This window comes from Nanorana parkeri, unplaced genomic scaffold (genome assembly GCF_000935625.1).
Source record: "Nanorana parkeri isolate BGI_ZX_2015 unplaced genomic scaffold, ASM93562v1 scaffold256, whole genome shotgun sequence".
Taxonomy (NCBI): Eukaryota; Metazoa; Chordata; class Amphibia; order Anura; family Dicroglossidae; genus Nanorana; species Nanorana parkeri.
In genome coordinates this window covers 885,958-898,171 of record NW_017306524.1, presented here as the reverse complement: position 1 = coordinate 898,171, position 12,214 = coordinate 885,958, and the positions used below count along the sequence as shown (strand labels likewise).

The 12,214-nt window shown below is 39.0% G+C and overlaps 1 protein-coding gene across 1 annotated transcript in view; it reads right to left on the bottom strand.

Annotated features, from left to right (window-relative positions):
* The window catches only part of ADAMTSL1 (ADAMTS like 1), a gene marked incomplete at its 5' end in the record, with an annotated part of 230,910 nt that overhangs the window by 57,427 nt on the left and 161,269 nt on the right, over positions 1–12,214 (bottom strand). Inside the window, 5 exons of the mRNA XM_018556868.1 lie at positions 198–325; positions 2,887–4,015; positions 5,526–5,679; positions 5,940–6,119; positions 11,231–11,441. Of these exons, the coding sequence (XP_018412370.1) occupies positions 198–325; positions 2,887–4,015; positions 5,526–5,679; positions 5,940–6,119; positions 11,231–11,441 (1,802 nt within the window). The remainder of the gene's footprint in view (positions 1–197; positions 326–2,886; positions 4,016–5,525; positions 5,680–5,939; positions 6,120–11,230; positions 11,442–12,214) is intronic.

Below are 12,214 nucleotides of genomic sequence, written 5' to 3'. Positions count from 1 at the left end.
GTGATCAAAGGTGATACCATTTGTGCAGGAATGATCATGATAAACAGCATCAACAAACAACTCAATGTCTCCTCACCGGTATAAAACTCAACTAAGATTTGCATGGCAGTTTCAGGAAGAACACTTAAAAATAAAGTATATTTTCCAAATATATATATAAAAGTAAACTTCATCCGCCAGAGCCTTAAGTAGCATACCTGCTAAAGTAATGGCAATAGACACCGAAGCAGAGCCTAAAGAGTTAGTGGCATTACAGGTGTAGAACCCAACATCAGCTTCAACTGGCTCTAGTATTTGCAGAGAATCATCTGATTTTAAGAGGATCCTGTTTAAACATACCAATTGAACACAAGATTAAAATGATGTAAAAACAATGAGACATTTAAAAATATATATCCCTAAGAACTAGGGCCAGGCTATGGCCATTCAAATGCTTACATATTCCTAACAAGCAGTAATTAAACTTTAAAACAAGCCCTCACCAAACAGTAGCAATAGGCACTGTGAATTTATTCATCCTTAAAATGTATTGCTTTCTCTTGTAGCTCAGCTACTCCTTCCAGCAGTGACATGGCACTGTTAGCCTTCTATTCTCTGATGTAAACACACAGCAAGTGCTCAGAAAGAGCTGAGTGCAATCAGGCAGCGGGGTGGATCCTGACAATATTACATCATATAGCGGGCAGTTGCCCCTTATTTGCTGAGTTTGGGGTCACAGGAGGACATTAGTAAATGTCCTCCTGTGAACCAAAAGAAGACTAAATCCAAAAAAAGATTTGGCATTAGTTGTCTTTTAAATATGTCTTAGGATGTTTAATTTGAACTTTTGGATAGACTGGGGAGGGATTAAAACTTCTAACACATTTTTATTGTTTGTCTGTGACTACATTGGATAGATCTCTAACTTTGTCTTTGTAACGCCATCACAATAAATGAGGGGAGCAGGTATCAACAGGATAGGAAGGCAGGGGCAGCAAAAAAAACCTAATTCTTTCCCACGTTACTACAAAGTAGGTGTCTTTGTTGCTGCCTTTGTCCCCATTGTACTTTTCACCCCTGTTCTGATCATTTTCAGCCTAATGTAAAAATATAAAGAGGTTTGAGCTGGAGTTGGATTTTAATTCTTTAAAATCATTACTGTCAATAATACTATATAACTTTTTAGCAATTCTGTTGATCAGCAGTATTTTGTTCAGTGATTTACAAAACTATCGAAACTATCACCATAGCGACCAAGACGGCCGCTATGGGCCCAGGACACAGGGGGGGCCCGGTCAGGATGAGAAACAAAGGGCTCCCCGTGATGCCGTGTGGGCCGCCTGGGTTGCTATGGCATCGCAGGCTGCTGGCTGTAACTGGCAGCTGTGAGGAGAAATGTGCCGCTGTTCAGATCATTGACAACCTGTCAGAGATCTGTGCAGTGACGCGTTCCTCCTCACAGCCGCTGCTGAGTCAGTGACAGCCAGCAGCTGTGGAGGAGGAGGCTGGGCCTGGTGTCGGCAGCGGAGGAGTAGGTGGGGCCCAGCATCGGCAGCGCAGGAGGCAGGGCTCGCCAGCGGCAGAGGAGGCGGGGTCCGGGTTGGGGCCCGGCGACCGTAGAGGGGGATTGGATCGGGCTGATAGGTAAGAGACCCTGCAAAGCCCACTATAGATTTATAGTAATGCCCCTGGAAGCTACTTTTAGTGGACAATAATAGCATGTTGGGGGCTTATTTACACAAAATGAAATGTCACGCATTTCCTGCATTTTCTAGCGCAGACACTAAAGCATAAACTTCTACATTTCTTTTATATGGCCCATTGCCACTAATGTCTTGTGTAGCAATGTTATGAGAAAGGGCTTGCTTTCTAAATTTTGGATGTGTTCACTTGAAATCCATCCAATGTTTCTTTTAAAATCACAATGTGTGGTGCATGTCAACGCAATGAACACTAACGAACACATTCTGGTATAAACAAGGACTTAACAACAAAAAAATGACAGTATCTAAATGTGACACTGAAACTTTGCTTTTCCGTAGAAAAAAAAAAGTCCAAGTTCCCTTTAAAGAAATTACAATTCTCACGTCTTAAAGCCAAAATGAACTTTCAGATTAAATCAGCTATACAAAATACATTCCAGGTGTGCCAAAACAAAGGTGCATAATGTCTTACAGTTTATTTTCTTTAAGAAGCAGGCACATCCTGAGTAGAAAAGCTTGTCCCCTGCCAGCATGCAGCAGAGAAGGAACCTTTCTCACTGTGAGGAAGCAATAGTCTTCTCTGTAGAGGTCCAACACACCCCCTTCTGAGTCATAGATAGAGCTGTCCAATCAGCAGGAAGCATGAGCTTTGCTGTTTGAAGATCTATAGGTCTGACTTTGCAGGGGGCCTGTCAGACCTCTGCAGAGAGACTGCTTTTTCCACACAGAGAGCAAGGGTTCTTCTCTGCACCATGCTGGCCTCCTACTAAGGCTTCTAAAGAAAATGAACTGTAATACTTTGAACATCTTTTGTTTTGCACCTGGACTGTATTTAGCTGCTTTATAATGAATGTTTAATTAAGCTTTAGTCTATCATACATAAAGATAGCATATCTAAAAGCTAAACACACTCTACAAGACCGTGCATATCTTTGTTCCTACAATAAGAAACAACATGGAGGCATCCTTAACATTTCTAACCTGACATTAATTTTATAAATAGGAAGTTTTGCTGACTTCTCTTCACTAGAAAATAGTGTTCATGTCATTTTAGCATTAAGAATATGAATGCTTATTTCAAGATCCTACCATAAACAGGATACAATGTTTACTATTCATGTGGCATATCAGTGAACAAACTACAAAACTCATGGCAGGCGAATACTAACATCATCGGAGTAATAATAAACGGTATTTTTACTACCTGTTACTATATTTCACTTCTTCTCCATTCTTAGCCCATCTAATAACTGGTTTAGGGTTTCCTCCAGCTTCACAATGAAGTAACACACTGAGGGTTCCACTAGCCAGTGCCACGGTCTGTCCAATATGGGTGACAACCTCAGAAGCAGAAAAATGTTGGGCTGCAGATATCTTTCTGAGAATAACTGGCTTCCTGAGAGAATGGCTTAGAAGACTGTCATGTGACTCAAACACTTCTGCTTCCATTGATGATGACCTCCATGAGCTAGAAAAACCAGACACAGGTTTATACAATGAATGCTCTGAAATACCTGGACCAAGCTGTTTAGGCTCTGGCTTGAAAACTGGGGGTCCATGGTTTTCTAGGCGGCTTTTAACCAACTCATGAGCCAGCTGTGACAAAAGGTGTTTGCTGTTGTCATGGAGTTCACCAGGTTGCTGAGACAATAACCTAATTACGTCTTCTACATGCTTCACATCAGTGACAAAAGTATTAGGTACACTATGCTCTAAACCATGATCTTCCTCCGAGGAGATATTTCTCTCAAAAGATTCTTGAGGGTCAGATGGATCCATGTGATGCTCAGACCAAGGCTTTAGCGTCAGAAGACGTGAAACAATATTATCATAGCGGCTACTAGGATCCATTATCTGCATCTGCTTTTCAGTTTTACTTCGGTTAAAAAGATTAGAATTTTGCTGTTTTTCCGGACGATTAAAAGAATCACTCTTTCTGTTTTTTTTGACAGTGTCTTCTTCTCTATGTCTGGAAGTCTGAGAAATAATTTTATTGTTCTCTCCAATGAGCTTGATGACAAAATGTTCTTGACTAGGCCCAGCCATGCATGTGTAGACTCCAGTGTCTGATGGCCTGAGATTATGAATTTTAACATATCCATGTGGTGCCACAGTAACATGTTCTGAACTGATTAAGTGTTTTCCATCTTTCTCCCATATTATTTGAGGTTTACGATACCTACGCACAGGACACCTAAGTACGAGAGAAGTCTTAGGCAGGAGGTATGCATAGCCACCAACAACAAATTGCAGCTTCTTTTGCTTTTTGGTTTGTATGTAGATTTTTCTCAGGCCAGATATTTGAGGGGTCATCTTCTGACCATGCCAGGGTCCTTAAAATATGAAAAATAACACTTAGTGCATATATACCGAATACATGAATCTTCATCAATAGCCTTTATACTTCATCTTTGTTGTTTACCTAATTAAATTACTGGTAGCCATTTATTATGGCTAAATCTATTTGCTCAAACCTCTTCTGCCCTAACTTTAAGGCTGAATGCAAGGCATTTTTATTTTTGAGTAGTGTGGAGAAGGGTCAGAACTTCTGTCAGATTTTAAGTATGGTCTGTGACTTCAGTAGTGAGAATAAATACCAGTTCTTGTTGCGGTTTCTGCCCCATGAGATAGATTTCTATCTCCCCCAGTCAGCAATAAAAACATGAAAGAGGCTCTAAACCTTACTTAAGCTTTAGCTAGAGTTTAGCATTAAAGGAAACTGCTCCACGAAAAATATATAGGCTTAGTTTTTCTGACCTCATAAAAAAATCTGGGTGTTTTGCTGTATTTTGCCTTCTGAATCACTAATCCACTATAAGCATGAAGATAATGAAGTCAAAAGAAATTCACCCAGGAAACTAGCATTTCCAAAAGCAGAGTTTAGCACTGGTACAACTTGGTTAGCACCCAAGTTGTGCTAATGTCGTCCATAAAACTATATAATCACATGGTGTCGCTTGTGGACCAGGGCAAGAACTTATTTTTTTGCATCTGTGTTCCATGTAACTGAGTAAAGCTGGCCATATACTGCTGGAATTTGAAATTTAAGCTGTGTGTGGCCCTGGCAGCACCACTCTGTTTGACAAAAGTAAATTTTTCAATCGACTTTTGTCAAAGGAGTTGGGTCAAAAATTGTCGGCCAATCACTGTTCAGGCATTCCGACAACTGTAGCCATCGACTGTCAGAATACAATAGCCTTTCAGAGGATATTCCCCTATCCATGCTATTCATTATGGATAAGGGCATTATATGGCCAGCTTAACAGCTTAAGAACGTATTGAAGTCACTGGATCAGAATAGTAACCACGCAGTAACTAAACATTTTATTACGGTGGGCAGCAGTAAAATATTTTGTTTAATGCACTGATATATTTGACAACAAGGAAAGCTGCCTAAGGATATATTAGGAATACTATGTCAAGGTAGACTTATGTATGGAATCAGTTCATGTTGTTCATTATGGCTGTATAATCTGTAATCAAGAATTGTCATAATTCCTATGGGTTGTTGGAGTATGTCAGTTCAAGATATGATTGCTTTTATTAGCCCCACCATATCCTGATAAATTGACTAGAAATTCAAAACCTTTTCAAGATCTGGGTCCTCATCTCATTGTATGGTAGATTTTTTTTTTTTTTATATAGACATATGTCACAGTAAGTAAACATTTATACTGTCAAGATGCTACCCGTTCTGTGAAGTATAGTTGCACCTTTCACTGTTGCGGTACAGCGACTCTTGTACAGGTCAGCCTATGAGAGGAGTCATTTATGTCATTACTAATGTACAAAGGGCGCAAAAAAAATCATCTAAATAAAACAAATAATAGAACCTGCCATTACTTGTGCATGGTGTCATTGAGCAAGCCCGGGTCATCTGGTGAGGCATGGAACCTGGACACAGAGTGGTATTCACTATAATATATTCTGCTGTTTTCACCTTCTGTCTGCAAACAGCTCCTTGGGTTTGTGTCCCCTCTCCACATGAAACTGAACACTAAAAGTCAGATACAGTACAAATTAATATTGCATTAAAATAGAATATTATTCACAAAACAATGGCACTTTGGATTCTTCCTTTTCCTGGTGGTACAGTTTATCTGGAAAGGCCTTTGATTGTGTAAATATCTTGCAACAAGCACATTCAGCTTTCACAAGGAAAATATTAATATATTTTAAGTTCAACATAAAGGTCGTCAAGCAGGAAATAAATGTAAAGCATTAAAAAAGGTCTGTTCTAATCTGAATATTACATACCTGAGACCAGTCATTCAGAGACCACTCTGGTGGACAGTCTTCATTTTGGCATAACTCTTGTGTTGCAGGCTTTGCAGATGAGCAAAACGTTTCAGGGATTTCCAAAATGCTGCCATCAGAAAGTCTTTGTTTGCAGAGGGCCTCCCGAGTCTGAACACCCCCACCACATGACTGAGAGCACTGCAAAGTAAAAGCATAGTTATATGGAAAGAATACAAAGCATTGCAACTGAATAAGAAACCATTCATGAAATTGGTAGCAAAATGGAGTGGAAAGCAAATTTTCTGCACCTGTATATGATAGAATGCAATTATTATTATTACTTTCTAGCTACATTTACCTACCAGCCAAAAGACCTATAAACAATTAACTAGAGATACAGTAAATGCAGTACCAATAGACATTATCAGAGAAAACCCTAGCTGACAGGATATATACTCTCATATTTTTCATACACCTTATGCTGTCATGTGTGCACATTCCATCCAGCTAATGCTGAACTAAAGATAATAGTGCAGAAAGTAGGAAAGATGACTCAAACGGGCCTTTAGTTCAGCTAGGACTGACGTTAATATTTAAACTTGAACTTGGGGGGGGGGTCGGGTCCACAACCCCACAGGGGTTGCAGAGGTTGAGGTTGTAACAGAGAGTAACAGAGGTTACAGAGGTTGCAGAGGTTGCTCAATAGAAACACGTAGAGCTGCCTGAAGAACCTTCAGCCTAAAGTGCTAAACCTAATGAAATAAGAAATGAACTTTATCCTACAATAAACGTTTAAACGCATGGAAATTGGGGGTTTTGAGCCCAAAAGGTGCTGTTAAAACTTAGTATTACTGTGGAGCTCAGGAGTACAATGCAATTACAATGCTAGTTTTAGCCAGTGACAGATTTCTTTATTTTTAGCTTTTTCTATAATTTGTTCAAAAAAAGGTAGTTTAAAGGAGAACTATGAGGTGAGTGCTTTTCACTCACCTCATAGTTCTAGCCGACCTGTGACAATGAGGCTGTCACAGGTTGGCTCAGTAGATCGAGAAGTGAGCAAGCACATACCGGTGTTTTCTCACCTCTCGATCCTGCCACAGCTCTCTGCCGTGACAGGGGAGTGGCTGGACACCCCCCGCTCCGACCCGCCAGTGCTGACTGGCAGATCGGACGGGGGAGGGGGCGGGTACAGCTGGCTCTGCCTCTACATAGGCAGAGACAGCTGTCACTCACGCAGCTGGGTGGATTCAGACATAATTGTTGGGATCTGCTTCAGCGCCTCAGTATATACCGAGAGCTGTAGCTTGCGGTATACTGAGCTTAGGGTGACAGGAGGACGCTAGTCTGTGTCCTCCCGTTACCCTAAGGAGAACTATGGGGAAAAGCCTTAACCCCATAGTTCTCCTTTAATGTTTTGTTTTTGCTTTCCAATCACTGATATAGGTACAGTACATGTATTGACTCAAGACAAGTGACAAAGTACAGCTCTCGTCACCTAAACACTATAGTCTACTGTGTAGAAAAAACACCAACCAGAGAAACCAACTAGAAATAATCTTCACTGAAAATGGCCCCTAACAAAATAAAAAAAGCTATATTATATAAAAAAAAAGACAACAAGCTGTCTGCCAAGGAAATTTGACATTTTAGAATAACTGGTTAGGAATAGACATTTTTTCCACAATTCTGAATACTAAGCATAATGATTGTATTGGAGATGGAAAATCTAATATAGACATATATTCTCATTGTGCTGACATGGAATGACTCATGAGGTTTTCCATGCCCTAGAGTTAAATCAACACAAAATTTGTTTTTCAACCTTTCTGTTGTGCATTTTAGAAAGTTTTATGACATTAAACAATGTGGCAAAGTCCCAAATGGCTGCTTATCCTAAAAAAAATTTTGTCTGCATGTATTCACCTAAATAAAATTCCACGAAAAAAAAACAGAGATTGTCTTACAAACTTTTAAATTGGAACCCTGATACTAATTAATAATATCATAATAATAACATCTGCAATGTTCTTATAAACTACAGAGCAATGCTGATTCTGCCATTAGTTATCTCGGTGTGGAAGCATATGTTCATCTTTTTCATAGCAGCAGAAATCATAGAAATACCTATATCTATGCTGCTATACCTGTTCAAGTGAGCTCTATCTTCCTAGGCCAGTGAAAGTGCATTTCAAACAGTGGGGTGACAACAGTTTGTTTCTGTTAGGGCCACAGTGGAGGAAAGGTTTATCATATCACATATAGTGGTGTTCCTTGGACATCCTTCTATGTGAATTCATAACTAAGTACCAGTATCTCTGCAGGTTGTGCTGTAGGTGTAAACTGAAGTTCTCATTTCAGGTACAATGGTGGAGGTGAAGTGTTCTTTGTAGATGGCTAACTATTTATTTAAACTCTGTCAATACTACAGATTAATTTATGGTCAGGTTTCATTGGTCTATTCAGGTACACCGCTCTGACCCAAATATTAAAGAGGAGCATAACCCATATCTTAAAAATTAAAACAAAGGCAACTTTAGAAATGTTTAGTAATGGCAATCTACAAACAAATACTTGCAGATATTTGCTGGCTTTTTATTTTTTGCATACCTTATTTTTCTTTCCTTTCCTAGTCTTCTGACAGTGGCCATTTTAACTAAGGGCAGATTACTAGATCTGTCTTTACTTCCTGGAACTCTGGAACATGTGACCAGGACATGTGACCATGCAGGGGAGGAAAATGGGATTACAGATGAGATTTCCCAGCAATGCTCTGCTGATGTTACCTTCCCAGGATGCAATGCTTGGGCACGATTACATCATTTGTGCCAAAGGAAGTGGGAAAAAATTAATTGTAAGTAAAAAAAAAATATGTTTGTTTAGTTAATGAATGCAAGATGATTTCATATCAGCATGCAGAACAGTATGCCGATGTGATTTTTAGCCAAAGAGGATAAAGGTCCACTTTAAGAGCTTGTTTTAAACCATATTTGCTGCTTGTTAAGATTATGTAAATGCTTGAATGGCCAAAATGCTATGATCAATTTATATACATACTCCAATGGGACTTTCAGGTGCCGTATTGAAAACAGATCAGTAAAGGAACAATATTTAATATATCTCATATTTATTTAAAAAATAAATAAGAGGTACAGCATATTAAATAATGCTCCTTTACTGATCTTTTTCCAAGATAGCACCTGAAGAGTCCCATTGGAGTTTGTATATAAATTGGCCATAGGTCTCATTGATGTAAGAAATTAATTGCTCCTATATATTGTTACAAAACTGATTTTTTTTTAAATTCTAAATTATAGAGAAATATATATTCTATATTCTAAATTCTATATATAGAGAAATGAAGATGCAAAGGTAACAGAAGACAGAGTTAATGTCTTTCTGCTGTGTTTGGCACTGTGCTTCTCCCTATAAAATGTTGCTGAAATCAAGATAAACCCTTTGACTGGCATGGCCCCAAAATCGGCAAACTTTAAATAAATACAGGCTTAAATTTATAGAGCTTCTTTATCATCTTGAAGGATATAAGCTTTGATTACAATAAATGAATCTGCCAAAATACGGCTTTTAAATGCATCCAGATCTCTCAACTCTCCATATTTTCCCACCCTATATTTTTACAAAGGGAAAGTTCTTTGTAGTATAAACAAGTAAATATGTAATCCTTCACCTGTTTGTGTGTATTCCCCCATTTAAATGATGTCGGAAATAAGAGTGGGGATACTATAAATCAGACTCTTGTAAACAATTTATATAAGAACCAGAAATGTACATGTGTTTAAAACAAATACAGCCAGGAGATTCATGCAGATATGGATACTATATGTTCTATTCGTAGCCTCTATTTCAGTACAGAAAAAAAAATCAATATACAGTATATAAACTTTTGTTTCTCATTTCAGTGGGACAGGAAGTGAAAAGGGACAGGAAGTTTAGGGAAATTTCAAATTTCTCCATGGCAGAGAATCTAAAACTTTTTCACAGAGAGAGAGAGAGAGAGAGAGACAGAGAGAGAGAGAGACAGAGAGAGAGAGAGAGAGACAGAGAGAGAGAGAGAGACAGAGAGAGAGAGAGAGAAGCAAACCCATTTCTATTAACGTCTATCCTTTTTTTGAAGATCCTTTTGATTCTATCAAGATTCTACAGATTATGCAGAGCCAGAAGTACTCATTTTGCAGCTTTCCAGATTGGCTGATCCTCAGCATAGCCAAGGAGGTTGTATCAGGTCCCCACTGTGAGGAACAAATGGAGCCGGCCTGTAATTTGGCACTCTCCTAGACACATGGTGATGGTATTAAAAATCATTCTCCCAGCCTGCCACTAGATGGAGCTGAGGAGCATAAGCATTTGCTATGCTCCTCAGCTCCATTAAGTGGCTGTGCAAACAGCATCTGGACAGATAATTTAAAAAATCATGTCCTTAATGTAATGTGTGAGTTGCCACAGAGTGCTTTACTCCACATCCATTGTCTCGATGTGGTACATGCTGTTAGGGATTACCGCTCGGTTATGGTGTCATTTGACTGACTCTCTTTTGATCATTCCTTAGGGTCACTGTAAGAGATAACCTGATTTTTTCCACCATCCCTAGGTGGATTAGACAGCTCATTACCCAAACCTATGGGCTTAGAGACAGGATTTCACCCTTTCCAGTCAGAGCACACCCCACTGGATCATTTAGGTCCTAATGAACTCAAACAACAGGATTTAAGTCAAAAATCCAATTTTCTGAAAATCCAATTTAAAGGAGAAATATGGGTCATGCCATTTCTTATGTCTTTAATGTTTTCTGTTCTCTGTCTCAAAAAGCATTAAAGCCATTATGTCTACAAAACAGCCAAGCAGCTAGCATTTTCAGGGAAAAGTGGTGTAGACAACATATAGCTAATTTATTGTGTGGTTAAGAACAACATACATTACCAGAAGTAAAACATTTAAAATAGAAAACAGCTTGAACCATATGCCCAGTGGGTGAATATGCAGAGAAAAGTTTTGTACTGAGAAATGATATGACATGAGAAGAGACCTGAGGGTGGAGCCTTTAAAATGTGTAGAGTAAAGCAATGTTTACACAATGCTCCCTATTAGGTCTTTATTTGATAGGTGATACACCAGGATTACGGCTCCCAATGCACTAAAACACAGTATGAGTCACAACAGAGCCCCAGGCTACATCTAAAAAACACAAAGCTTCTAGGTTCCTCATAATCAACAGCAGTCGCTACTTTATCTCTAAATGTTAGACTCCAATTAAGAACACTCTTCATAACATTTAGATGGATATCATGTCTTACCGGTTTCCAATCTGAAGTGTACCAGGAAGGTGGGCAGTCAAAGCGGTTGCAGGCCTGCACCAAAATAGGTTTAACCTGTTTGCAGACATCATCCCCCAAAACAACAGTTTCATTTGTCTCGCGGGACAGCAGATGAGAACAGAACACATCTCGGGTCTGTAATCCAACGCCACAACTCAAGCTGCATGAGCTCCAGTTCCCATTTTCCCACCTGGTGGAAAGAAGTCGTAGCATTAGCTATTCTGATAGACTGTGTAATTCATGAGTGTCAATATTTAAGTTAGGTACAGTAAAATCAATGAATCAGTGCTGCTGGGTGAAAAGGCTGAGTGCTGCCAGTTTGTGTTGGGGCACACAATTGGCCTTGAACTGACCTGAGTTTAGTTAGGGTCGAACGAGCAGGTGTTTTGTTGTTTGAGGCTCTAGACTTACTGTACAAAGCCCCCTGTATTGAAACTGTCTGTTTGCTTTTTTGCTAAATAAAAGTGCAGCTGAAACCTACCAGGGCCATTCCTGGGTGTACCTGTCTTATGCATGGTTTACTGCTGCCATTACCAGTTACGCCTGCCTCCCTTACAATATTTGTATGTAGAATATATATTTTTCCTACAGTAAAATGTTGTAGAAGGAATGGAAACATTGTCCACGAAGGCCAGCCTTTTACCACCCATTAGTTGGGGTGGATTTAGTGACTAAACCATCCAACCAAAAATCTTTTTTTTAAGTGAATGGTTTCTGTCATGGGAAATGCCCAGTATAGTCATATTATTGCAATAGCTATAATTGCAACAATTAAATATAATTGTAATATTATTATTATTGTTACATTGGCAAGTGAGCTATCAATACTCCACTGACATCACTACTTCACAATGAAAAGACAAACTTTTTTCCTAATTTGTAAAGTTAGAACAATGGAAGTTCTTTTGAAATTCTTGGGTAGATATTTATTAAACAAAGGGAGAGTGAAATTATATATAGAAA